Source organism: Rhinolophus sinicus, chromosome 4, assembly GCF_057876585.1.
Source record: "Rhinolophus sinicus isolate RSI-liver-muscle chromosome 4, RSI-T2T, whole genome shotgun sequence".
In the NCBI taxonomy this organism is placed as follows: domain Eukaryota; kingdom Metazoa; phylum Chordata; class Mammalia; order Chiroptera; family Rhinolophidae; genus Rhinolophus; species Rhinolophus sinicus.
In genome coordinates this window covers 41,890,096-41,915,352 of record NC_142504.1, presented here as the reverse complement: position 1 = coordinate 41,915,352, position 25,257 = coordinate 41,890,096, and the positions used below count along the sequence as shown (strand labels likewise).

General features: G+C 37.8%; 1 protein-coding gene across 7 annotated transcripts in view; it reads right to left on the bottom strand.

Moving 5' to 3' along the window:
• CACNA2D1 (calcium voltage-gated channel auxiliary subunit alpha2delta 1) overlaps positions 1 to 23,780 on the bottom strand; it is a 462,827-nt gene extending 439,047 nt beyond the window's left edge. For 2 of the 7 annotated variants that reach the window (XM_019746894.3, XM_019746897.3), the window contains exon 1: positions 22,795 to 23,779. In XM_019746894.3, coding sequence (XP_019602453.1) covers positions 22,795 to 22,889 — 95 coding nt within the window. In that variant the 5' untranslated portion in view covers positions 22,890 to 23,779. Of the gene's footprint in view, positions 1 to 22,794 lie in introns of all 7 variants that reach the window. The other 5 variants (XM_019746899.3, XM_019746901.3, XM_019746898.3 and 2 more) reach the window with 3 other exon arrangements.
• Between the last annotated feature and the right edge of the window lie 1,477 nt (positions 23,781 to 25,257).

The window sequence follows — 25,257 nt, the reverse complement described above, 5'->3', positions numbered from 1 at the left end:
TTCTCCATTTACAGAAAAAGGAGATGAGCAGAAATACCTGGTATTCTTTTCATGCTCATCAAGATATTTTTGGTGTGTGATCAGTCCTGGCCAGCCCTATAAAATTTCAAAGCCCCGTGTAAGACAGGACACTATACAATACGCCTACAAATAAAGCTTAGTAGCACAGTGAGTTTGTTCCAGTAGTGCTCATATTGTTTTGGGGTCTCTGTTAATTGTTCCCCTCTGGAAAAACGGAGAACTTTCAGCCAAGAAAATATTCAGTATTCACTACACGGCCCTCCCAGGTGAAACAAATACCCCTAGCAAGAGTGTATGTCCATATTAATTACAGTTTGCCCAAAGGCCACGCTGGCAACTGTCCAGCATTTCTGGTATCTACAAATCATTTTATGCAGTGTGTACAAGGACAGGACACATTGTCTCATTTCCCCTCCAGACCCAGCAGGAAACAGCAGACACCAGTCCACTTCTGTTAAAGATACGTTTCATTGAAAAATGTTCCTTCAGGAAATTCACGGATCTCCAGAAACAGAAGTATACCTCTGTGCATTTGACTATATGTTAAATAATTATACTTCCTGCTTCACCAAGCACTAAATTTAACAGCTAAACTTAGAAAATATTTTAAACTAGCCAATTTACCCTTTTAGTAGCATACTTATTATCAGGGATTAATGAATAAAACTCACTGATGTGACAAAACGTTGGCGAAATGCAAACATCACATAAGTATTTTGGGAGTGAGCCAGAAATAGACACAACTGGCAACAGGACCACATATCATGGACCAATTTATTGTGCAGTTTACATTTAGATCAGTGGTTCTCCGCTATGGGTGATTTTGTACCCCAAGAGACACTCGACAATGTCTGGAGACATTTTTTTTTTTTTTTTTTACTGTCATGACTTACAGGAGGGTTGCTTCTGGCCCTAATGCGTAGAGTCCAAGGATGGTACTAAGCACCGTACAGTGCCCAGGACAGGCCCCCATTACAAAACACTGTCTGGTCCAAAATGCCGATAATTTTGAGTTGGAGAAACTCAGCCTAGTTTGTGTGAAAGAATTAGTGGTTTTGTATAAAATCCATGTGGTGGTAGTATCTTTCCTAAGTGCATTTTAATAGGCTTTAATAGCTCTTTTCACTCAAGTTTCTCCGATTTAATTTTTCTAAACTTGTCAAAATTATAACTACGAATTGTTACCAAATACTATAAAATTATAATGAAATGCAAACAAATACTATAAAATTAAAATAAAATAATCTAGCATTTATCATTCTGTCTGAATTTAGGACAGACCAAGGATTGGTATGAAATATAAATGAGTCCAACTGAATTGCACATAATATTAATTGAAAATTCCAAAAGCCTCTTAATTTCCAGTTTTTATCCCAATACAAACTCATGATTTTGCTTTCTTTAAAAGATAAAACACTGCTTTTAACCTGCCACATCATGAAGGCCAAAGACAGAGCCACTCTCACTGTCAAACAAAAGCATGAGAAGAGCATTCAGAAATGTACCTAACTGCATATACAGAGGACATCCAGTCTGCCTCTTAAAAGATGTTAGAATATCTTCTCTGTGATACATTTTAAGGAATAACTGCTTTAAGTGCTTTTATGCCCTTATGTTCTTAAACAAGAACAGCAATTTTACAAAGGACTTGCCTTTGATAAATTTGTATTATGTTTTATATGAAGCAAATTTCCAATCTTCAATTCAGAATGACATAAAATAGAAAAATCAGAGCAAAAATATACCGGGGTTGCCAAAAAAATGTACACATTTTAAGAGATGTTACCTATGTACTATTTTTCGAAGTTGAATTGAATTACAGGAGCAATGTGTAGTACGACATTTGCTCAAAGGATGGCGTTAATCAAATGAATGCTAGTAGGCGTCATGCATTGTATTACAATACAGTTTTTTCCTTTCTTAAGGTGCATACTTTTTTTTGGCACCCTCTGTATATATATATCGGCCACACTTTCCTCTAACTTTGGTTGTATCACTTAGTAGTATTTCCTTCTCACTTCTTTGAGGGCATGTCCTTCAAAACATCTTTGTCCTTCTCTTAATAGCCGGCACCTCTTAACCTATCACACTGGTGTTCTACTAACCACACTTTTATAAAATAGCACTCTTGCTTTATTATTATAAAATACCACATATATTCACAGTAATTCTTTACTGACCATGTTCACCTTCTTTTCACCCCTTTATTATGTGCCACTGATATCAATCTAAAATGATGACATTTTTGGAGTAGTATCTGATTGTTTTAACAGACACTATCTGAAGTTAGACAGGAAACCCCAAGAAATCATGCTTTCAAAATGTGCTGCATGACTAAACCAAGATATTGGCGAGCAAACTTCCAGGAGCAGACAGACCAGATGTTATTCTTCTGACACAGGTGTGGCAGTTGCAATCACCAGTCAGAAAAGAACTACAAAAAAAAAAATCCTCCCTTTATAAAGATAGTCTGCATGTATATGGTCTACCCACTCAGGATTTTTCTGTGCTAATTCACTTCCTCACACCTCTAGAAAGATTCCGTGTATCCAGTGGTTTAGGAAAGAAGAGTTCCTTTGAATTTTTTTTAAAGGGGGGTGGCTGGTGCACAAAAGCAGAGATTGAATCAACCAAGGAAGAGCTGTGGGCTCTTGAACCACCAGGCAAGGAGTAAATACAGTGGTAGAAGGGTAGGGAAAGAGAGGCAGAGAAACACAAAGCCGATTTCAACACAACTGGTGACTGCCGCATACCCTGCTAAATAAAAGCAATGCCCATGTCACTTCCAGGTGCTCACCAGGAGGTCGGGCTGGCTCAGAACTAACTGGATCACACGTGTATGGCTGTGCCTTCAATCCACAAAGTAATTTAAAATGAGAATGGTCAGGGATGAGAAAGAAGAACACAAAGACTTTCATTTCGGGACCATCCAAGGTAATAGAATAATCTCATAGATAATTTGGAGACAACACACTGGCCTCATAAAAATTCCATGATGCAGCAGAGGTTTTGGATATCTCGTTCATATATATTCTTTAAACATATTTTTTTCTTCCTGTTGCTCCATGTAGCTCTGAGGAAAAGGCCTGGCCAACCCTTAACCAAAGCTACTCACAAAGAAGGCAATATTTTATTTTTACATGTGAGGTTTACAAGACAATGACATCTGGTTTTAAATTCTCAACCGTATTTTTTGGCCAAATTGCAAATATATTAAATTAAAATATTAATACATGAGGGTCATCTTCGCAAGATGTTTTAAATATGTGCATATAAATATAATAATTAATATTTTATTGCAATAATTAACTATAATAGATACCAAGGTGTTAGACAACTTCCACTAGTAAAATTTCAGTAGATTTCTTAGAATCATGGCCATTGTAATGTTCTAAATTGTACATTCTCTTTCTCGAAGGGGATTTTTAAATTACACAGAAACAGCTACAATTTTTACTATATCAGACCCACGAAGTTGTGTTATAAAGGAATTTATCAGTAACGTATTTTTTTGTGAGATTATCCTGAAAATCACTTAGAAGGGCAGTTTATCAAGAGTTTGTCTAGCACTGTCAGTATTGGTATTGTTCTGACATCCTAACTATTAGCTGGGAGATGCAGCATCTTTATAAAAAGACCTAGTTTAATTCGATTAGTTTTAAGTGGCCCACTAAAGAACAGAGTAAGAACCCTTCAAGAGACTCTTAAAACACATAATTCCGATTTTTTAGGAAACTAGTTTATCTCAATAGTCTGGAAAAATTCTATACAAGTCCTTGAGACAATTGTTCAGGAATAAGTACATAGTGACAGATATAACTCAAAAGAGACTGCATAGAAAGACATAAAATAAAGAGCAGATAATCCTGTTGTACCAGTCTAGTGATAAAACTTAGCATGTCCCAGTTTCATTAGAAAAAATCCTACATGCAACTTAAGACCATCTCTGTCACAGGCTGTCAGAAAAATCTCGAGTCAAACCAGTAGAAAACAACAGATAAAGACTTCGCAAAAAGAGAAAAAGAAAATAAGTTTTTCCCATACAGTTCAATTTTAATGAGCACAGATTCCTAAAGAGAAATTGGAGTCTACAAAATGAAAAGGTTTTGCAATTCTCACTACTAAGTGAACACTTGAACCATTCTTTCAAAACTTTTAATTGTCTTTTGCAAGAATCGTATTGTTCGATTCAGGATATGTTTCAATACAGTGAGAATGTTTATACTTTTATACTTTGGCAGACCCTATAAGATCTGAGATGTCAATGGAGATTTTTATACAGCCTCAGTCTCATGGTCCAAGTACACTTTACACAAATAATTAAAACAAAACAAAACAAAACAAAAAACTCAACCTGTCTCAGTTATGACAGTCCTTCCCTTTACTGCAATACCAAGATATTTGTTCTACTGACAAGTGTTTAAACTCATTGCAAATAGTAAATGCTCTAAAGAGAACATAAAATTCTAGTCAGAAACTACAGCATGTAACAATCTGAAATATGCAGCTCCTTTCAATCCAAAGCATAAGATTACTTTGAAGAAAACAGTCATAGCCAATCCAATAGCCAGAACCAAACATAAGCATTAAAAGAGGGTATATCATTTTTAAACACTATTTAACGCAAAAGTTTATTTTAGTTTTTTTAATGCCATTTGCAAACTGAAAACAGTAATTTGGTTACTTTTAGGCAAATCAATTAAACTAGAGTTATTCAGATTGTGCTCTGCAGATTGGGCTCAAGGAAAGTATAGAAATGGAGAGTGCTGGCCTTGGGGTAAAGACAGTGGGGTAGGTAAACACTGTGCTCACCTTCTCTCACAACCATATAAATTACAACTAAACTACAAAACAACCATCATTGATAATTGTTGGAAGTCTAGCTAAATGGAAGCCCTATAAGTAGGGACATACAGAAGAAGCCACTTCAAGTCTGGTAGGAGGGGTGGACACACAGAATGGCCGGTCGCACATCCACGTGTGACCATTACAAACCAGGAGGGATACCCGGTATCTTGGCTGTGGAGGTCCCCACCTGAGGAGTGAGGGGTCCCAGCCACTCCCCAGACCAGGATTGCAGTACTAGGGAGAGAAGTCCCCATAATTACTGGTTGCCAGACGGGAGAGGGGTTGGAGGGTGGGTGAAAAAGGGGAAGGGATTATGAAGCACAAATTGGTTGTTACACAGTAGTCATGGGGATGTAGGGGGTTGCATAAGGAATGTAGTCAATAATATTGTAGTAACTATGTATGGTGTCAGATGGGTACTAGATCTATGGGGGTGAGAGACAGGAGGGGGTTGAGGGCAGGGTGAGAAAGGTAAAGGGATTAAGAAGTACAAATTGGAAGTTACAAAATAGTCAATGGGATATAAAGTAAAGCATAGGGAATATACTCAATAATATGTTAATAACTATGTATACTCTCCGATGGGTACTAGACTAGTTAGAGCGATTACTGCTTAAATTATATAAGTGTCTAACCAATATGCTGTACATCTGATATAATGTACAGCATAGGGAATATAGTCATTAATATTGTGATAGTGTGGTATGCTGGACTTATCATGGTGATCACTTTTTTAGGTACATAAATGTTGAATAACTACAGTGTATACCTGGAAGTAATATAATATTGTATGTTAGCTATACTTTAATAAAAATCTTAAAATGAATGAATAAATAAATAAATAGAAAAAAAGAAGAGCGCTTAGACACTTGTGTAACAGTCTGAAAAAGTAATGTTATGACTACTGAATCTAATTATTTTCAAACAAGTTTAAATTTTTTTTTAAATTCAATTTTTCCATTGATTTTCATTGTAGTCTACAAAAATATACATTTGAAATGGATATGAAATTTACAAAAAATAAACCATATTCCTTTAGCATAGTTACTGTGAAAAGCATTGAATTAAACAGTTACTCTGGCCAGAATCCTCTGGTATTAGCAAATTAATTTGTGCTAGATGTATAACAAGACAAATCCTGAACAAATCAGATAATCAGTGGTATATCCAAAGTGAAATGACTAGGTATGCACAGGGTAAATCAAGGCAATATCGGGAGGCAGGATAGGAAGGGCCCTTTTTAAGGTGAACTGAGTATCCAGTATTAGGTATTTTAAAGAAGCACTTTACGATAATAAGTTCTTTAAAAAGCAGAAGTCATAGCTATTCTCCTAAATCTATTCACTGAAGAGGATAACTCCTATGTGGACGTTTTCAGTTACATATGAACATTTCTGCATTAATACTTTATAATTGGGACATTAGTTAGAAAGATCACAATTCCACATGGATATATATTAAAAAAATAGATGCTAATTAAGATTTTAGAAAATCACCTAGTTTATACAGGCAGGGAAATGTACATAATTTCAGGAGAGACCTAAGATTTCATGAAATAGAAACTTTAATTTGCAAGTAACTTAATGCTTTACATTTCAGAATTGTCTTACAATTTTTCTAAACACTATTGGCAATAATTGTGTAAATTGACTTAAACCACAGCACAGAGAATTATTTTCTTTGTAGAGTGAAAAGTTCAGCTAATACTATTAATGAGTTGTTAATGAGACAATTTACAGGATGGATCAGAACCAATGCAACAAATCACAATTTTCCTGGAGGCAAAAGGATAGATCATCTGACTGATAGATCATTTTCAAAAAGTTTGTGAGTATCTAAAAGTGGAAAAGAAATGAGTATCCCCATTTTCTAATTTTGGGTGTTTTTATGATGGTTGTCTAATAATAAAACCTGTGGGAGGAAGAATTCTAAGCTAACTCCATGTACCATCCACTTTCCTGGAGTTAGGGGGTGGGGCCTGTGATTATAGAGGGATGTCACTGCAATGATTAGGTTATGTTATATGGCCAAGGTGTAGGGATTCTGTAGATTTAAGACCCCAAATCATTTGATTCTGACTTAATCAAAAGAAAGGTTATCATGGGTCATCTACTTAATTAGTTGAAAATCCTAAAAGAGAGACTGAATCAAGATTTTCCTTCTGGCCTTTCAGGAGGAAGTAAACTACCATGTTATGAGAGGTGCTTTGAGAGGACCATGTGGAAAGGAAGTGTGAGTGGCCCCTAAGAGCTGAGAACAAAGAGAAGGAGGAGGGAGTTATCCCTACAATCACAAGGAAGTGTCAGCAACCCATAACCTTGAAAGAGGAGAAGAAGGTAGTCCCAGGAAGCCTATATGCCTCTGAGCAAAGGATCCAGCTCAGCCATGGCTAGACTCCTCGCCATGTAAACTGTGAGAAAATGAATGTACATTGTTTTAAAACACTAAGTTTGTGGCAAATACATTACACCGCCTTGAAAATACCGCACTGAAATAAGTAAATGAATCTAGATTCCTGAATTCTAAATAAGAGACTCATTCTATCAATCTTCATATAAAATGACTTCATGAAGATTCTGTCTGGTTTGTTTTCATTCACTGTACTTTAGTGGTCAGTCTTTGATCTCTTTCATATAATCTGATTGACATATTTTTTTGCACAAATGTTGAGGACTTAACAGTTTTCCGTACTCCTCTCATTTAATCACATTACACTGGAAGGAAAGCTAATCAACTGGGCACAAGGAAAGGCCACACCTGTGATTCTGCACACACAGTTCTAAACTGTAAGATGCATGATGAGCTCTAACATTAATTCTTCTTGAATAATCAGAATTGATATTTTAAACAGTTTAATTGAGTTATACTCTTTTCTAAAAAAAAAATAAAACTTCAAACTTCATAATATTCATTTATTCCTCAAGGTAAGATGATTATGTTCGCTGCTCATCTTAAAAGAAAAAAAAAGCACCATTCTATGTTACACATAGAGTCACAATTATTGCTGGTATATTTTTAAAGTTACCATTTTCAGAGAGTTTGTAACAATTACTAGAAATACACTGTCAAAAAAGGACATGTAGGGCCTCTTTCACAGAACTGAAACCATCAGGTGACAATGGGCCTCTAACATTATTTTTCTGTTCACAAGAATGCAAGGACACTGACTTCATTATATACGAATATATGTTTTCCTAATATTCACTTTGATCAGATAAAGAAAAGCCTGGTACCATACTATGCGTTAGTGTAATTTGGGACTAGCACAGAGTGTTAAAATGGGAGAAAATCATCAGACTTCACCATTCTTCAAAAATATAATGAGAGGGGAAACTAAAATGTGGGGCCGGGGTGGGACCTTTTCAAAACTATACCCACAGGCACTAGAGTCACTCAAGTATAGCATTCCCTTATCCACGACAGATATGTTCCAAGACCTCCAGTGGATGCCTGAAACCACGGTTATCACCAAACTCTCTATATACTATGCTTACTTTATACATATATACCTATGATAAAGTTTAATTTATAAATTAGGCACTGTGGGGGCAGAGCCCCAGAAAGTAGTTTCCAGGCTCTCGGCCTCACATAGACAGGTGCTGGCTCAGGTAGTAAATGGCCATCAACTATGATTGCATGGCCATCAGCTGTGGCTAGTTGGCCATCAGCTGTAACCAGTGAGCCATTGGCCACTAATATAACTGCTGTGGCTACGCTAGCAGAGAGGAGAGAGAATGGGGGCTAGCAAGAAGATGGCGGCTGGGCTGGCAAGAGTGGATGGCGGTTTGCGGACAGTGTGGATCCAGCCTCCAGTGAGAGTATAGTGCCGCCAGAGAGAATATAGTGGTATGACTCCTCTACCTATGGCTCCGTGGGTATTCCCTTTTGGCCTCACCATATCCTGCGTTCTTGTATGGGGAGCGGGAGCAGAGACCCCGCAGGCCTCCCCGCACGACAGGCACAGTAAAAGATTAATTATAACCAATAAAATAGAACAATTATAACAATATACTGTAATAAAATTTGGGTGAATCTGGTCCCTCTCAAAATCTTATTGTTATTGTTTATAGAGTGGACACACTGGACAAAGGAATGATTCAAATCCGGGCAGGACAGAACAGGACAGTGTGAGACTTCATCACAATACTCGGAACAGAGCCTAATTGAAAAGTTATGAATTGTTTATTTCTGGAATTTTCCATTTTGTATGTCTGGACCACAGCTGACCACAGGTAACTGAAACCATGGAAAGTGAAACTCCCCTTATTATGGGGAGACAACTACACATGATCTAGTTTATGTTCAACAGACACGTGAATGGGAAGTATGTAACAATTAAAACTAAGTTGTTAGGAAATATCTGGGTAGTGCCCAATTAGATGTTAGAAGGTGCTGAAGCCAGGAATTCGTCCTCACAAGGTGTTACCAAGGCGGGATCCACATCTACCGGTACTACTGTGTTTCCCTGAAAATAAGACCTGGCCAGACCATCAGCTCTAATGCGTCTTTTGGAGCAAACATTAATATAAGACCAGGTCTTATATGACACATTAGAGCTGATGGTCCGGCTAGATCTTATTTTCAGGGAAACACAGTAGTCAGTGGCAGAGGCAAATGAGAACCAAAGTCACCTGGCTCCACTAAATTATCCTGCTTGTAATCAAATTATATTTTAGTGTGTTCTATGTGCCATGAATTAACATTCTTAATTCTCACAAGAACCTTAAAAAGTCTTGCCAATGGGAAGGTGAAGTTGCTCAACTTGACCAGCTAATAAGTTATAGAGCTGAGCTTTGAATCCACACTTTAACCAATCAGGCAAGTTCATGAGATAATTAAGCTCTAATGTTCAAAAGCATCCCTTTTGAAGAACTGAATTCTCTTCTGTGCATCTAGCATAGTACTAGTCATGAACCATTTTTGAAAGAACTCAAAAAATGGTCATTCGAATCATTGTCTGTGTTCTGTGTTCAGATTAGGAAACCTGCTTAGAAAGGCTGCAGCCACATCATAGATGATCACTTTTTAGAAATCTAAGCTCTTCCCACCACAGCAGACTGCCTACCTTGGGTTTTGGATCACCTGAAACAAACTAGTGTGGTTCTGGCTTTGCTTAAATGTCTATCAACATGCTTACTAGCAACTTTTAGGGTCAAGTGGAACAAGGTGGAATCACGGTGGGATTTGGAAAATGTGAGAAAGTGGAATCACAAAACTCAGTGGGCAAAAAAATTAAACCTATAATCAGCAAGCATACATCCCGTCCCAATCATTCAGAGGTTTCAAACACTCCTAAGGAAACTTGCAATCCTTCATAATGACAGCTCTTTTGGATACTATAAAGCATTTTCAGGTTTTATAATGTCTTCTAAATATGTGCACTACACACATTTAACACACCTGAATCTATGTGCGTATTTCACTAGTGTTTTATTATAATTTTCATTTCATGTGAATTATGTTAATACATGAATTATGTGATATATTTCTATATTGTATACTACATATGTAATAATATAAACATTATATATGCGTGTGTGTGTGTATGTTTCATGTGCTATCCCTCAACTAGGGTGGCAGTGTAGAGGAAACAGGAAAAAAAAAAGGAGAAAAACAGATCCTGAGCAGTCTGTTGACCCCAGGTTTTAGAACCCTGTGCATATTATAACAGAATCCCAGGGGAAAATCTATTTCACTCGTGAAAAAATCCAGAAGGGGCAGAATCAAATCCAAGGCCTGCAATCTTCAAACCGCCCCTCTGTCACAGTCATTTACACCCAGGGACTCAGCTGGCTTTTAGACACTACACAGACAGGTCGTGTCACATCTGATAACTTAAGGAGACAAATGGACCTCATCTAATTATCATGCATGGTTTGCTCTGTGATGACCTACCATTCCCGTATGTTTATTTATCACCACTGAGTATTAATATAAATTTTAAACAATTACTCACCAGCAGACCTTGACATGATGTGTATCAATCCCCTGGGAACTGAGCGACACATGCACAATAAAATTCTACCTCAAGAAAATTAATTCTGATTTCTACACTTACAGCGACAGGAAAATCAGATGTTTTGAGAGACAACCATGCTTCAATGTTTAATTTAGAGCCAAGTGCACACCCTCAGTGTCCATTCTCCTGAGGCTTCTCATGGCCCATTGGTTTGTCTCTCCTAACATTTTCACAAATGCAAATTTAAGTCAATTCTAATAGCGTGTCAAAGAAGGGTTGGTATTTTTAAAGTGGCAAACATCATTAAGGATTTTACACATTCCTATCTGTGGCAAATGTCAAAATGACTGCCATAAAAAGGCAGGGTTCTGGCACTTGAACACTTGCTGCTTCAATGGTTATCATCAAGTTGTATTCATCAGTCATGGTATTCAAGGACAGTTTCATTAAAATATCTCTTTCCTCCACATTGATTAAAAATCTGGAGCAGACATTTTAGGTGGTTTATTTCTACCAAGAAGACGACAGTGTACATAAAAGGCTGACCTCCGTTTGTATTGGAAAGTGCAGGGGTGGGATTAAATGAGTGTAACTAATCATCAGTTGCATGAGTGAAATGAAAACTGGCCTTTTTCAGTACACTCTTGGCAGATTTTTACTGACTTCTGTGTCGGTTGCTAAAAATGCAACTGGTCTCCATTTTACTCCTCGGTGCTCACCCAATTTACAGGGTTGTCTGGAATCATTTCTATGAACATCATGGGCAGATTGCTTTATTAACTTTCAAATATTCTGACTTGAAGCTGAAAACTCACATCTTTGACAATGCGAGGTTATCAGTAGCAACGTTATGACTTTTAAAAACAGATTCAACCTCCCATGGTACAGATTTCATACAACACGTGCTGGCTGAAATGTCAAGATGAAACATATCAAATCCTTTGTGGTTCTGCTTTCTTCTTGGTGTCGTTGAGGGTAGAGATTGTGTCCTTAACGTAGACACAAAACAATTCACTCCCTCTGCTTCACGGCGTCTCCTTTCATTCCCTCTTCATGATTAAAGGCCACACAAGCTTTAGGAATGAAGCATTTTTAAAGCCTGAGAAACATTCCTTTTCCCATTCATTTCAGATTCTTCTCATGGCCCAAATGATATGTTAGCATAATAATCTAACTCACTAAACCGTAGTCATCAATTTAGGATCTCTTGAAGGCAGAAAAATCACACATGGTGCAAATAATAAAGCTTGGCCATTACACAGTCCTTCAAAGCATCCTCTCATTTGACCCTCCACGGTGCGATTCTGGATGGACTTAATATGATCCTTATTCTGCACAGGGGAAATTGAGACTTAGAGTTAAGTTCTACTCTACTTTACATTGACTTCCTTTCCCCCGCAACCATTGCTGGAATATGCAGCCAGCTACAACGGAAACAGGTGAGAACATGGATGGTAACATGTCAAAGCTCCAGCCACAAGAGGCAAAGTACAGCAGGTAAGCACAGGACTCCAGCAGCCAGCTGCCTGAGATGAAATTTTTCTCACAGGGAAATTCTGCAAATTTCTTTGTACTCTCACCTTTAACTTTCCTCATCTATACAACAGGAATAGTAATACTTATCTTAGGGCACTGACTTGAAGGTTGGATGGATTAAAAAACATGCAGAGTCTTAATTCACAACACCTGGTATACAGAAGGAGCTCAAAAATGTCAGAAAGCAATAGTATAATATGTAAAGAGTGTTGTTAGTATTAGTGTCCAGACATTCTATAGGTACAGACATCAAAATTAGCTGGAGGAAACTGTGAATACCCACAGGAGCAAAAATAAAGAGCAAAGTCACAAAAGGGAAAAATACATAGCCCACCCTAACTCTTCTCATCTCTTGTTATAAACCACAGGGGTGATTTTTCCACACTGCACTGGTACCAATGAGATCAAGACTGATCCTTAGATCTGCTGGCATTTGTGATCCTAACCATTCATTCTGTCATCTTGGAAACTCAGGGAACTGCTGTGATGGCAGCTGCCAGTAATTTCCAGACCTTCAGGAGACCTGAGATGCCTTTTTATGGGTTGACCAGGAACATGCTTTGCAGGAGAAGCCCGTCAGTGGCTTCTTATCTTATCAAATTTAGCATTTTCTTTTCTTGACAAGGATCTGTTTCAATTCAAATTTCTGCCCTCTGCCAAAGACTGGATATACGGTGGGGAGACAGAGTGTGGGAGGAAACCATCCCTATCTGCCAAAAAATTAATAAATAATGATAAATGGAGAAAAGCAAGAACAATTTGTTTGTTTTATTGTTTCCTTTTCACTGATGTTTCTTCTGCCATAAGCACATACATTTATTAAGTCTAATAACATTGCAAAACTACATGGATCTTCAAGATGATAATGTCCCCTAAAAAAGAAGTTAAAGGAAAAACAAAGAACAAAAAGGACCAAATGTTGCTGTGTCCAAAGGGAACAGAGTGGTGAAATGGAGTCTTATTACTATCAAGTCAAGAACAACGCTAAAGTGTGTGCATCTGAAAACTTGAACATTACTAATGTGTGTGCATTACATTTCTGAATCAGGTCATTCCTTCTTGAGAATGGAATATGTAATTTTAAAAACATTCCTCCAAAAACATTTCCAGTAAATTAAAAGTGTATCTATCCTATATTCCAACCATCTGCTTTAATTCTCAAGGCTGTTGCAGCTTTCAAGTCACTTTGTAAGACACTGTTTTTCATTTTGATCCCTTCCTCACCTGCCTCTGTCAGAACATTCACCCATCAATCATGGCCTCTCTCATCTCTTTTATCTCTCTGTCATTTGGTCTCCCACTGATATCCTCAAATTTCCCCTCTAGTAATATTTATTTGTCTCTACAACCTTCCCCACCACCAGAAGCCTTTTTCTAAGAATCACCTCTTCCTCTATCTAAGCTACTAGCATCTGGCCAGTTGCTATGCAATGCCTCCTACTGAGATTGGACCAGGGTGTGAAGAAATAACTCAGGCAACCAGAGTCCTTTTTCCAAATCTCATCTCCAGATCACAACTGAATGGGCTATCGATGGCCACCTGGACCACATTCGGACTGTCAACATATCTTCTTTAGGAGGCAATGGTTTGGACTAGGATTCTCGTCTCCAGCTGGTTCAGAGACTCAATGGAGAAAATGTAAACTCTCACAGCCATTCAACAACAGGAGCAATGGGAAGCAGATAAAGCCACTTTGCAGGGACAGAGAAGAATGAGGAGTCAAACAACGAAAAGGTGAGAGCAGGAGATGATCCTGAAGGCAGTCCCACCCCTTTCTGCAGCTGTTGGCATATCCCGGACCTTGACTCCCATGATTGATCCTCCAGCTCCATCACCACTGAAAAACATTTCCCTTTTAGGTTCAAGATAGTCCTATGACCTTCCACTGCTTGAGATCCCAAACAACCTAATATAACTCTGTTTAAACAAAGCAAGAGTGCCAAATTCCTTAAACTGTCCTCTGAACTTCCTATCCATCTTTCTCCCTTGCCTTACATGGTCAAATCCCTTGAAAGAACAACCTACGCTTGCTACCTTTCTATTCTCACCGGCTACCTACTTCTAAGGCACTGAAACCACGCTTCAGTCTGCAACACTCTGCTAAAACTGCTCTGACATCCTCACTGACCTGGTGACTTCCTTAAAGGGCACCTCTTGTCTGACAACTCTGCAAAACCCAACTGTAGACCAAGGTTCTTCTTTTCAAACTCACATGCCTATCGTAACAGATGCTAAATAAATTGCACGCTAAATAAATGAATGAACCTTTTTTCCTGGCTTCAAAAATACTGCTCTTTGACTTTGTCTCCAAATTGCCTTCAGATAGATATTTCTGATGGCCTAATAGTTACCCATAGAGATACTGCTAATTCAAAATGTCCAATAGTGAGCCTATTACCTTCACCCCCACCAACTTGATATTCCTCCTGTGTTCTCTAGTCTACAAAATTCAGTGTAATATCATCTACCTGCCTATGATCTTAGATGCATCTCGAACTCTTCTCTCTCCCTGATACCACAAACCCTAGAACGAGCAGGGCCTGAAATTTTACTTCTACATTATGTTTCACACACGCTCTTCTTTCCCACTACCACTGTTCTTTTCTAGACCTCCATCATCTCTTACCGGGGAATGCTGCAATGGTCTGCTAGTTGCTCTCATTATCTCTGCCTCAAATATTGGTCTTCTTTAATCCATGTTCTGCATACTATATTTCAGAACCTATTACTTGTACTTTTATTTTCATATCTTAGGATGAAGGTCACTTTTGGGTACGCCGAGCTGGGTTAGCACAAATGTCCATGTGCTGTGAATACCATCCATCTCCCCTTCAGGTCATATGGGAAGATAGCCCTGATGCCATAATTTCATAAACCAGACGCAAACCAATGGCCCAGTCCCACCCACACCTCTTCCCACCCAGGAGCCTTAACATGGAACAGACCATGTTGCCTCAACATTCTATATACTTTTCTTTGGTTATTCCTTGAAGGAGCCTACGGCTTCATAGTCAGCTTGGAGTTGGGAAAGTCTTCCTTGGGGATCCTCTTTGTCAGTTTGTACACTCAGAATGTAATTCAGTGCACTACATAACTTTCACTGAGTAATAATAATAATTGCATTAATCATTGAATTAAATTTCATTTGAAACAAGAGACATTAAAAGACACAGCATAAATTAAAACTATTTTTAAAAAAATAACATGCACTCTATGTACTGAGAAGTTTCAACAGTCTTAATTATGCTTCCTAGAAGTCTACCTACCTGCAAGTTATTTCATTTCTTGTAATCTAGTGGAAAAAACATATCGACAGAATTTCTTGATTATTGGCACTTATAATCTTTGAATAAAGTGTTATACTAATACTTCTTACCCAATGAAACATTACCACAGGGTTTTATAAAAAATAAGAATGTTTAATTGCTTCTATTTTTGGAGATCTAGACAATTTTATAGTCATTGGTTTCTAAGGTGACTTTCCATATATGAATATTTAAGTATCTAAAAATGAATATTATGTTCAGTAAACAGCATTTCTAGGATAAGCAAGATCACATGAGAAGTGGGAAAAATAAAATTTTTTAAATAACCAACCTCTGCCTTTATCGTCTTTAATGTTAATTTCACATCTCGTAAGTCTAAGGGCTCCTTTGTCTGTCCCACTTACACACGTATCATTTCTTATGGCATTTTTACCACAGCACTTCTTGATTACTTTTTTAAACCCGGAGATTTTCCTAGTTTGCCTAAGTCCATTTATGTTACTGAGCCAGTTCTCCTTTAGTCCTCAAAATAAGACATCATCAATGTCTGTCCATCCCTTTACATAGCCTGACAATAGGCACCTTCAACAGAGAACGATTTTAGTCCTTTCTTTCTTTCCTCTAATTATCCCCACCGTACGTGAGCAAATGTCAAAAGAAAAAAATGCCCAGACTGTTTGACAATTTTGATGGAAATTTTGATTATGTATTACAGATTAGTCTGTACATCAAATTCCCACAATAAGTTCCCTTTAGAGAGAAACGTCCAGTGGTAAAAGGAAGTCCCCTGAAACACAGAGAGAAGCATTAAGTGAGAACGACCGGAAACTGAAGTTTGGTCACAGGTAACTTAGAAGAAAACAAACCAAAGATACCCTATTTGATTAAATGTTATATGCAAATAATAAATTATGGTTAATAGTAAATATGTGTGTATGCGAAAGAACTTAGCAATTAATTACTTGAATAAAAGAATACAGAAATTATTTTTCATAATGAGCCAGGAGACTATCACAATAAATGTTTAATTACTCAGGAAAAAGAACTTCAAATTGACAATAAGATTGTTCTCAAATCTGAAGCATTTAAAATGGGCAACACCATTATCTTCCATTACCATAATTTCTACCTTAAGTAGTTCTCCCATTTTTGATATAGAATAGAATTTAAAATGTATCCTTATTTTTTTTTATTCCAGCTGAAGCATATGGTAAAAAAGAAAAAAAAGAAAGAAAAAGAAAATCAGAAGCAAATGTTAAAATAACAGTTAGCCAGAAATAGACCACATTCATATTCAAAGAGAACTTTAAATATTACTTCATATATCACAGCGTGATTCTGAATTATTGAAATTAACTGTAAAAGTGCGCCAGTTTGTTGAGGCCACAATGTCAATCTTTTCCTTGTTTATAATCTTATTTGAATCTATATAAATGGCAAATTTTAAAGGAGCGATGATCATTTGACTCATTTTTTTAAAAATCCTAATAGTAAGTAAGCAATACACAGGAATAGTAAGTTATTCCTGTGTATTGAATTACTACAAAATATGTAAAGCTTATAAGGAAAAGAAACCTGAAAGTTTATGTTTTACAAATAAAATTTTAAAACGTGCACATGTAGCCTTCATTCTAAAAACAAATCACAACATCAAATATGTTTAATTCTTACAAATTTCAAAGTATTCCATATCTAAATGGCAGAAATAAAATTGCTTTGTATGCAAAAACATTTTAAGAGATACCTAATATCCCATGTGGAATAGTTTCTTTCTCATACTTGTTTTGTTTAAAAGATAGCAAAGCTATCTTTAAAATCATACTTCATTTGTTACTTATCAACTATGTTAATAACTTGTCACTATAAGACCTGAGCATATTCCGGCTGCTTTCATATACAATATCTCATTTGATTTTCTTTACAAATTATTATAAATGCTAGTGTTACAAAAATATTTTGAATGACATTTAATTCCTAAAAACAGTTCTGGATTGGTAGAGATCTTAAAACATACTCATTTATTAAAGACTTACCTTACTGAGGTTTTTCTACCCTAGCAAACCACTTGAAGGAGTTTAAAAAAATACATATGTGTGCACACACATACATATAGTATATATATTTGCACACACATAAAATATTATTAAATAGAATACTATGACAATATAAATTAGACAAATTATCTAACTGTGCAATGTTAATACTTTGGACCCTTAAAGGTGGTAAATATAGTATTTTTCACACAAAGTGCTACCATTTTTACTTTAATTAACGTTGAAGTCAATACCCTTTTTCTTTCAACTCTGCAAACAATATGACACAACCATTTTCATGTTTTTGTGTACATGAAAGGAAAACGTGAATCGTGTGTAAGCTATGTGGTTGACCATCTCAGCGCAGTTCCAAGTTTACTGGAAAGCAACCAGAGAAAGGCTTGGGAACAGATGTGGTACTACACAGACAGTCCATGAAAAGGACTGGCTGACACAGTGTGACACAATGCCTGATGCACACTATAAGCCTTAAGTGAATGTGGAGTGGATGAAATAGAACAGAGTTCTCTCCCTATGGTCTGGTTTTTGAAATACTGCAACAGACAGCTGTTGTATTACAAAGGATGGAAGGTTGTCACTTTATTAACAATAAAAATGTTGTTAGGAATACTGAAATTCTGTTTTTTTCCAAACTTCTATCTATGTTTATATTAGAACTGATTATGTCCATACATGTAAGACACTGAAGGAAATCAACAAATTGGATGATTTGCCTAAAATATATTTCACTTAACTATTTAAATCTCCAGTTTAAGGTTATAAATAATTTGAAGACACATACAAGAAAACAAGATGTGAATTCAGAAGAACAGATTACGTTCTTGGAAATTTGCATCTATATTGATAAATAAGGAAAAGAAAATAAATCTCTGTGCATGTGTTTTATATAATGATACTCCAGAGAACATATGAAACAATATAGTTTATGTGCAAAATTTTTAAATTATTTTTAAAATTCCTAAATGCATTGTTATTTCTTATGAACATAAACTTCTTAACATAAATACTAAATTTGAGTAATTTGCACATGTTGTTTACGTATTTGCAAAACCTTACCATGTGTAAACCCTAGAAGGGAGAGTATTTTATTACGTTACTTTCATCAATAGTGGAGAAATAACACAAAGGTGTCTATGCAGCGAGGTTTCTTTGAAGAAAGAGAGTGGTTCATTTTTAATCTATTTTCAAAATGAACAACCTTCTGGTTTTATATATATTTATTAAATTAAAATTAATGAAAGCCATAAAAAATAATAAAGTTACATTTTATTTCCTTTTTATAAACCATAATAAGCTTATATTCTTGTATCTTTCTAAAAATTTTTTTTGGGTTTTATATCCTTTTCAGTCTGCCTAATATTCATTCAAATGCCAATCCAAATAACTATGCATATACTTATGCATAAATATCAATAAACTTAACATCATGTTACTGCTTATATAGAAGAATATATCTACTGTTTCATATTTTAAACACATACCTGTGGAATAATAAATGAAGTCATGTGGTTAAGCTGTGTGAAGAAATTAAAGACCTGATATAGGGATTTATCAATGTTCACAGTTTTGAGATTTTATTTTACATTTAGTATTTTACCTCATGTTTTAACATGATACATTTTCTTGTATACACAATATGTGAGTAAAAATCGCTAAGCCCCAAAGAGAATATGTCACTTCTAATATATGGAAAAGATACCCACTCCAATGTCATGACATAAAAAAATTTCTTTTCCACAGCCTTTAAATATAAATTTGCCTAATAACAGAAAAAAATATTTGTCTTAACTATTTAAACCCCAAAGCCCTATTTTTCATGAGGTGTTATATTTATTTCATGTAGATATCTGCAGTTCTCACTAATATATTTATTCCAATATACAGTTTATATTAAAGTCCCCATATAACAATGGGCTCTCAGCCAATTATTCTTGACTATTTGGCATTTTGATAGGACTGAGATAAAAGTTTAACATGAATAGTAGTTACATCTACAATGTTTTTTTTTAAAAAACTGGATTTATAAATAGATTCTAAAATTAAGAGGGACAGGTTTAAATTAAGATTACAATACTAGCTACCTTACATATTATCCTGAGTTTTAAAATAGAAATGTTTTCACATCCGTGCCAAGAAATTATTTCTAGAACAAGCGAAAGTTTCCCTTTTTAAAAACCATATTTTAAACAACCAATATAACATGCGTGTACTATAACATGAAAATGATGTATTTTCCTTTTATATATAAACCAATATACATTAGGTGGTTGCTACCAAATGGCTTATTTATGTTTCAGACCTTACCGAGAAAATCATTTCCAAAAGAAAAACCTAACCTAGCAAAATAATTGTATCAAAATTGCTTTGCCAGGGGGAAAAAAAAGTTATTTTAGTATTAACTCTTAAAACAGTTTAGCTACTACTTTAAGCCAGAAGAATATGCTATATGAGAATGAATGATAAATCAGAGAGTAGAAAATTAAAGATATTTAGAATGATATATGTCTGTTTTATTATAAGGAACTTTAAGCCCTTAATATCACTGTAAACACTCTACTTAAAAAGAAAAAGAAACTGTGAATTACTAACTCTAATTCAGGTCCCACTCCAGTAAGCCAATAATTAGTTTTACAGTGTGTTGATAGCATCTTCTTCTGATAATCAAAACTCCTTACATTACCTTTTGTCTGTAAAATAAAATTGTCAAAAAACCAAAAGAATTTACTAATGATTTCCAGAAAAATAATTTATACATATATATATAGAAGCATGGTAATTTGCCTTTAGTGAATGCTATAATCTTTATACTCAGCTTTTATAAACTTGAAATTTTCCCCAAAGATTTGAGATTGAATCTGATGATCTCACACACCATATGAATTATTCTCTTGCAAGAAAAGCACATGGCATCACATCTTCATGGACAAAATGCTGTATTTCTATAAGTTTTATTCAGAAATTTAATATGTAGTACAGATATCAATTATCATTTGTCCTCTCCTCAGAAGATGGTGTTACTAACTTTTCAAATAAATAGTTGAAGATACAGAAGTCTTACAAAAATATTGTTAATATTATCTACAGGAGACTGACTTAGCTCTACAAAATCTCTTATGAAGCTCTCATTTCACAAACTAATGTTTCATGTAATTTGAAGACATCTTAAATTTTCATTGTTAAAAAATGAATTTCAAATCCTTTCAAAAAAAAAAAGAAATTGTGTTTTCCTAATCCCTATTTTTGCCCACCATTTATTTTCTTTCTTGTCTCTAATAAATTTCTGACCAGGAAAATTGAGTTATTTTAATTGTAGGAAATCATTTATTGCATGCAGCTGTCCTTACAATAAAGATTTTTACATTAACATTGTACCATGGTATGTTCAGGAATAAAAGGTTGTATTTTGTTGTAGTTTAAAGTCATAGTTTTCCCCAATGGTGTGATGATGTATTCCTTCCAAATTATAGGAATATTGAAAAATTGGCAGTTAAAAATAACCGCTTTAAAAATGTGTAAACTGAACACATTCACTCCTTTTTAAAGAGCCACTTTTTTATTTGACAAAAAATGCAAGGGAGTCACTTGAGTTCTCACTGCATAGGCCAAGCTAGAAAAAGAGTAAAAACTTAAATAAATAAAAGTGTAATTTCTTAGTAAGAGTAAGTAATTGTGAAGCGTCTTTAGGGTAATTCTTACTCTTTTTCTGATTCAAAATATCCGCTTGGAACATCCTGCCAATTAAACGAAGATCTACCGATAGCATTTACCCTTTCGCTTCATAACAAAAAAAGGATCTGCAGTCATTTTTATGGAAGATTACCTAAAAAGGAACATGACTGTAAATCAATGACAAAAAATATTAGAGACTTTCCTTCTCTGTGTTAGAATGTGCATCATTCAGATGCTGGCACTGACACCTAATGTAATAAATACTTTAAGCTGAATCTTAAATAATAGCTGCAGGGTTTCAACTGGTAAAGATTCACTCTTAGTATCCACCAAAAACTCCAGTATTCAGCACTCAGTCAACAAAGGACAGCAAATAATTTCCATCATAAATGACGGGAAGGCTACCTTGGGCTTTGTTTTTGTTATGTAAAATGCATTAAAGTGACTCATCCACTTAAGATTACCTACTCTCAGAAGCTTTAAAGCAGCTTCAAGAACCAAAATAAATGCTTTCCCAGAATGCCTGATAGGCTGGCTATTCAGCGCATTTAAAGATATGTATGTATTTTTATGTGCCACTGACTGATTCTTTTTTCCATCCTAAGAGAAGAATTAGTATTTTTCATTCCCTTCCTGCCGTGTGACTGCATAGACAGCTACCTCTAAACACTATTTTCGGAATAGCAGCGAGTTTAAGTTATTTTAGAAATGTTTAAAAAAGAGAAAATTGCAGGAGACTCTAGAAACGCCGAGTCCCTCCCTCAAAGACTAGGTTCTATTCATTCTAAGAACAGGGACCGCGTGTCTTCCGGCACTTAGATGCTTCAAATAAAGGATTGCGGGGGTTGGATATCGGGGTCCCAGTACCTGCGAGCCCTCTGGGCGGACGGTACTCTCAGCAGCCGGGAGCAAGCACTCTTCAGAACGGAAAGGCTGTCAAGTGCGCCCGGTAATTTAAGATCTAAACGAGTTTGGACACCACGGCAATTAGAAAGCATCCCAGAGGCAAAGGGCGGGAGAGTCCTGGCTATCCTGACAAGCCTGAAATTACCTATTTGTAAAATACCCAACCACAACACAACTTTTTATTAAACTGTGTTTGATGAGAGCGACTACCTGGCTGGAAACTTTTTCCCCCTGTGCATGTAAACTCTTTAAGTCTAAAGAATCCTTTAAGAGATGGGCTGAGGAGCCGCGAGTCGTCGGCGGACGTTTCCCGGGACGGCTCGGCCACCGCTCCAGCCCCTCCGAAACGCGGGATCGGAACGCATTCCCGCGGCGAGAAGCGCGCACCTCCTGCTCGGCCTCTCCGGATCCAAGCCCGGCTCGCTCCCCACCCCCACGGGCAGAAAAGCCTCGCGATTCGGGGACGGACCCCACGCCCTGCTCCCGCAGCACTCCTCGGCCCGCACTCCCAGCCCTGCCCGGCCGGCGACTTACGTGACTGCCGAAGGGAACGGCTCCTCCGACGAGGGGCCGATCAGCAAAGATTGGAAAAGTGTCAGAGTCAAGGCCAGCAGGCAGCCAGCAGCCATCTTCGCGATCGAAGATCAATCCCGCCTCCCTCCCCAGCCGGGGGAAGGAACGGTGCTGGAAACGGCGGAAGGAGGAGAAGGATCGCTCGCTGTCCGGACGGCAGACGTCTGGAGGGCTGGCGCGCCCGGGGTCCTGGGCGCAGACTGGCGCGGGGGGCGACCGGGGGCACCGCGGCGCGGGGAAGGGGCGGCGGCGGGCGGACCCACTAGCGCGCGTCGGCTGATCCGCGCCGCGCCTGCCTCGCCTCCGCCGCCATCAAGGGCGACTTTGGAAACAGACCTGGGCAAGCCCGCCGACGCTCGAGCGCTTTCGCTATCTCTCTTTCTCCCTCTCGATTTCTTCCCTGATTTATTCCCCTGATTGCCGAGGAGAAGGAGGCGGAGGCGGGGGCGGAGGAGGGGTGACGGCGCTTGGGAGGGGTTGGGGGTGGATGTAGAAATGGGGGAATGGCAGGCGGAGAGACTTGTGGCTGGGAGAGGCTCCGTCTGGCTTCTCCCGGCAAGTCAGAGGGAGGTGGCTGGGGGTGGGCAGCGGGAGGGCTGGGCGTCAGAGCAGTCGGGCGGAGACGGGCCCGGAGCAGCCCTCCATACAAGGCAGAAAGGAACTCCTAAAGTCGGCGTCGGCTGGCTCCTGCCGCCCCGCGTGCGGAGGGGGAGCGGACCCAGCCCTGCGGGGCTCCCGGGGGACAGCCAGCCTCCCAGCGGGCATCCACAGGCTACAGAGGCTCCAGCCGAGTATTTGGCTTGCGTCTTCGGGGGTTATTTTTGCACATGCAGGCAGCGTTCCCGCAGCCCTTCTCTTGGGCTCAGTGTCCACTGCCTAGCTAGGAATCGTGGCGAAGTGATTTGACAACAAATGTAGGAGGGGTTTGTATTTGCATTTTAAAGCACCACTTTTGACTCTCTACCAGGTGGCACTGTGTATTTGCCCGACAGTGCCAGAGGCCAGGCCCTCTGGTGTGGCTGAATGCAAATTGTGCCAGCGTCCCCACGTCCAGCTATGAATCACCTGGCGAGGACGTCAGAGGAGGAAGGACCCGGTGCTGTAAAATTTTCGCTGTCCTGACTTTCAGTAGGACACAGGGGTTCAGGGACGATTCTCCACCCAGGGAAGACAGTGCTGCGAAAAGGGCTTTGTAACAAAAAACCCTAGTGAAACTATCTCCAGAAGATTCCAAACGCCCTGCTCTGGCCAGTGGGCTGCCCTGCCTTGACAAGGTTGCTGCAGGGTGAGTTCACTTTGCCAATGTGAAGGCACGAAAAGGATAGCAATTTATGAAATGCACCTGAAATGCGGAGGAAAAATTAAGGGAGAGGAGAAAAATAAGGAGTAGAAATGCCGAACCATCTCCAATGGTAGGGCGAGCGCAGGCCTTCTCGTAGAAAGAACACAGGAGTCTTGGATTAGGCCTCTCAGACCGCAGAGGCCTCGTTCAAGAGGGAACTGCTGTGCCAGGGGTGGAAAGATTTCCTTGAATATCTTCAATTCTTAAGCTCCCTATAGTAGTGCATTAGAGCACTTCTGACAAATGCAGAGAACATGATCCCTGATGGAAAAAAAAAAATGGCCATCCTGCATATGCGTCAAGGCCAGAATTATGAGGTGGCTGTAAAATTTTTAATTAGTCCTTCTTTAGTTTCAGGAGGAGCTTATGAAAAGAGAAAGACCTTTATGAATTTGGAATTGATTTTCCAGCTCTCTGAAGGCAACCTCCCAAAACAGAGAAGAACTGATAATGCTACTACTTACTAGCAACATTTAAAAAGTGTGTACAATTTTATGATTCTTGACCCAGTGATCTTTTCTTCCCAGTCACCTCTCCTTTTTGGTGCCTTTGCTTTTTGTTTTGTTGTGTTGTTGTTTTTTGTTATATGCTCTACATCTCTTTCTTGCTCTTTGTTTCTTTCTTCCTATTCTGAGTGACCTCACAAAAGGCACCCCACTGGGACTTAACTTCGTTTGTTTTATGCTAAGCATAGAGAATGTGGCAGCAGGAGCTAGCAAATGAGAGATGAAGTGGGAAGTAATGCGAGTGAGAACTAAAGCTCAGTCAGAAGGATATTTTATATAACTGAAGATAGCTTTTCACGCCAAAATTAGATAACCAAATAGTCAAGTACATCATTTTTTCCCAATTTTTAATGATGCAAAAGCAGATTTTCTTCCCCAGCATGGGGATTACAAATAGCAGAATTAGATGCTCATTATTGTCTACATGATATGTTATCATAATAGCCTCACTACATAAAAATATTTTTATAATATATTTTGTCAATTATTTCAATGATGACCTCAGATCTCCTACTAAGGTATACTATTTCCATTTTTATGTCTTTAAGAGCACATGCTCTACAGAAGGTAAGTCAG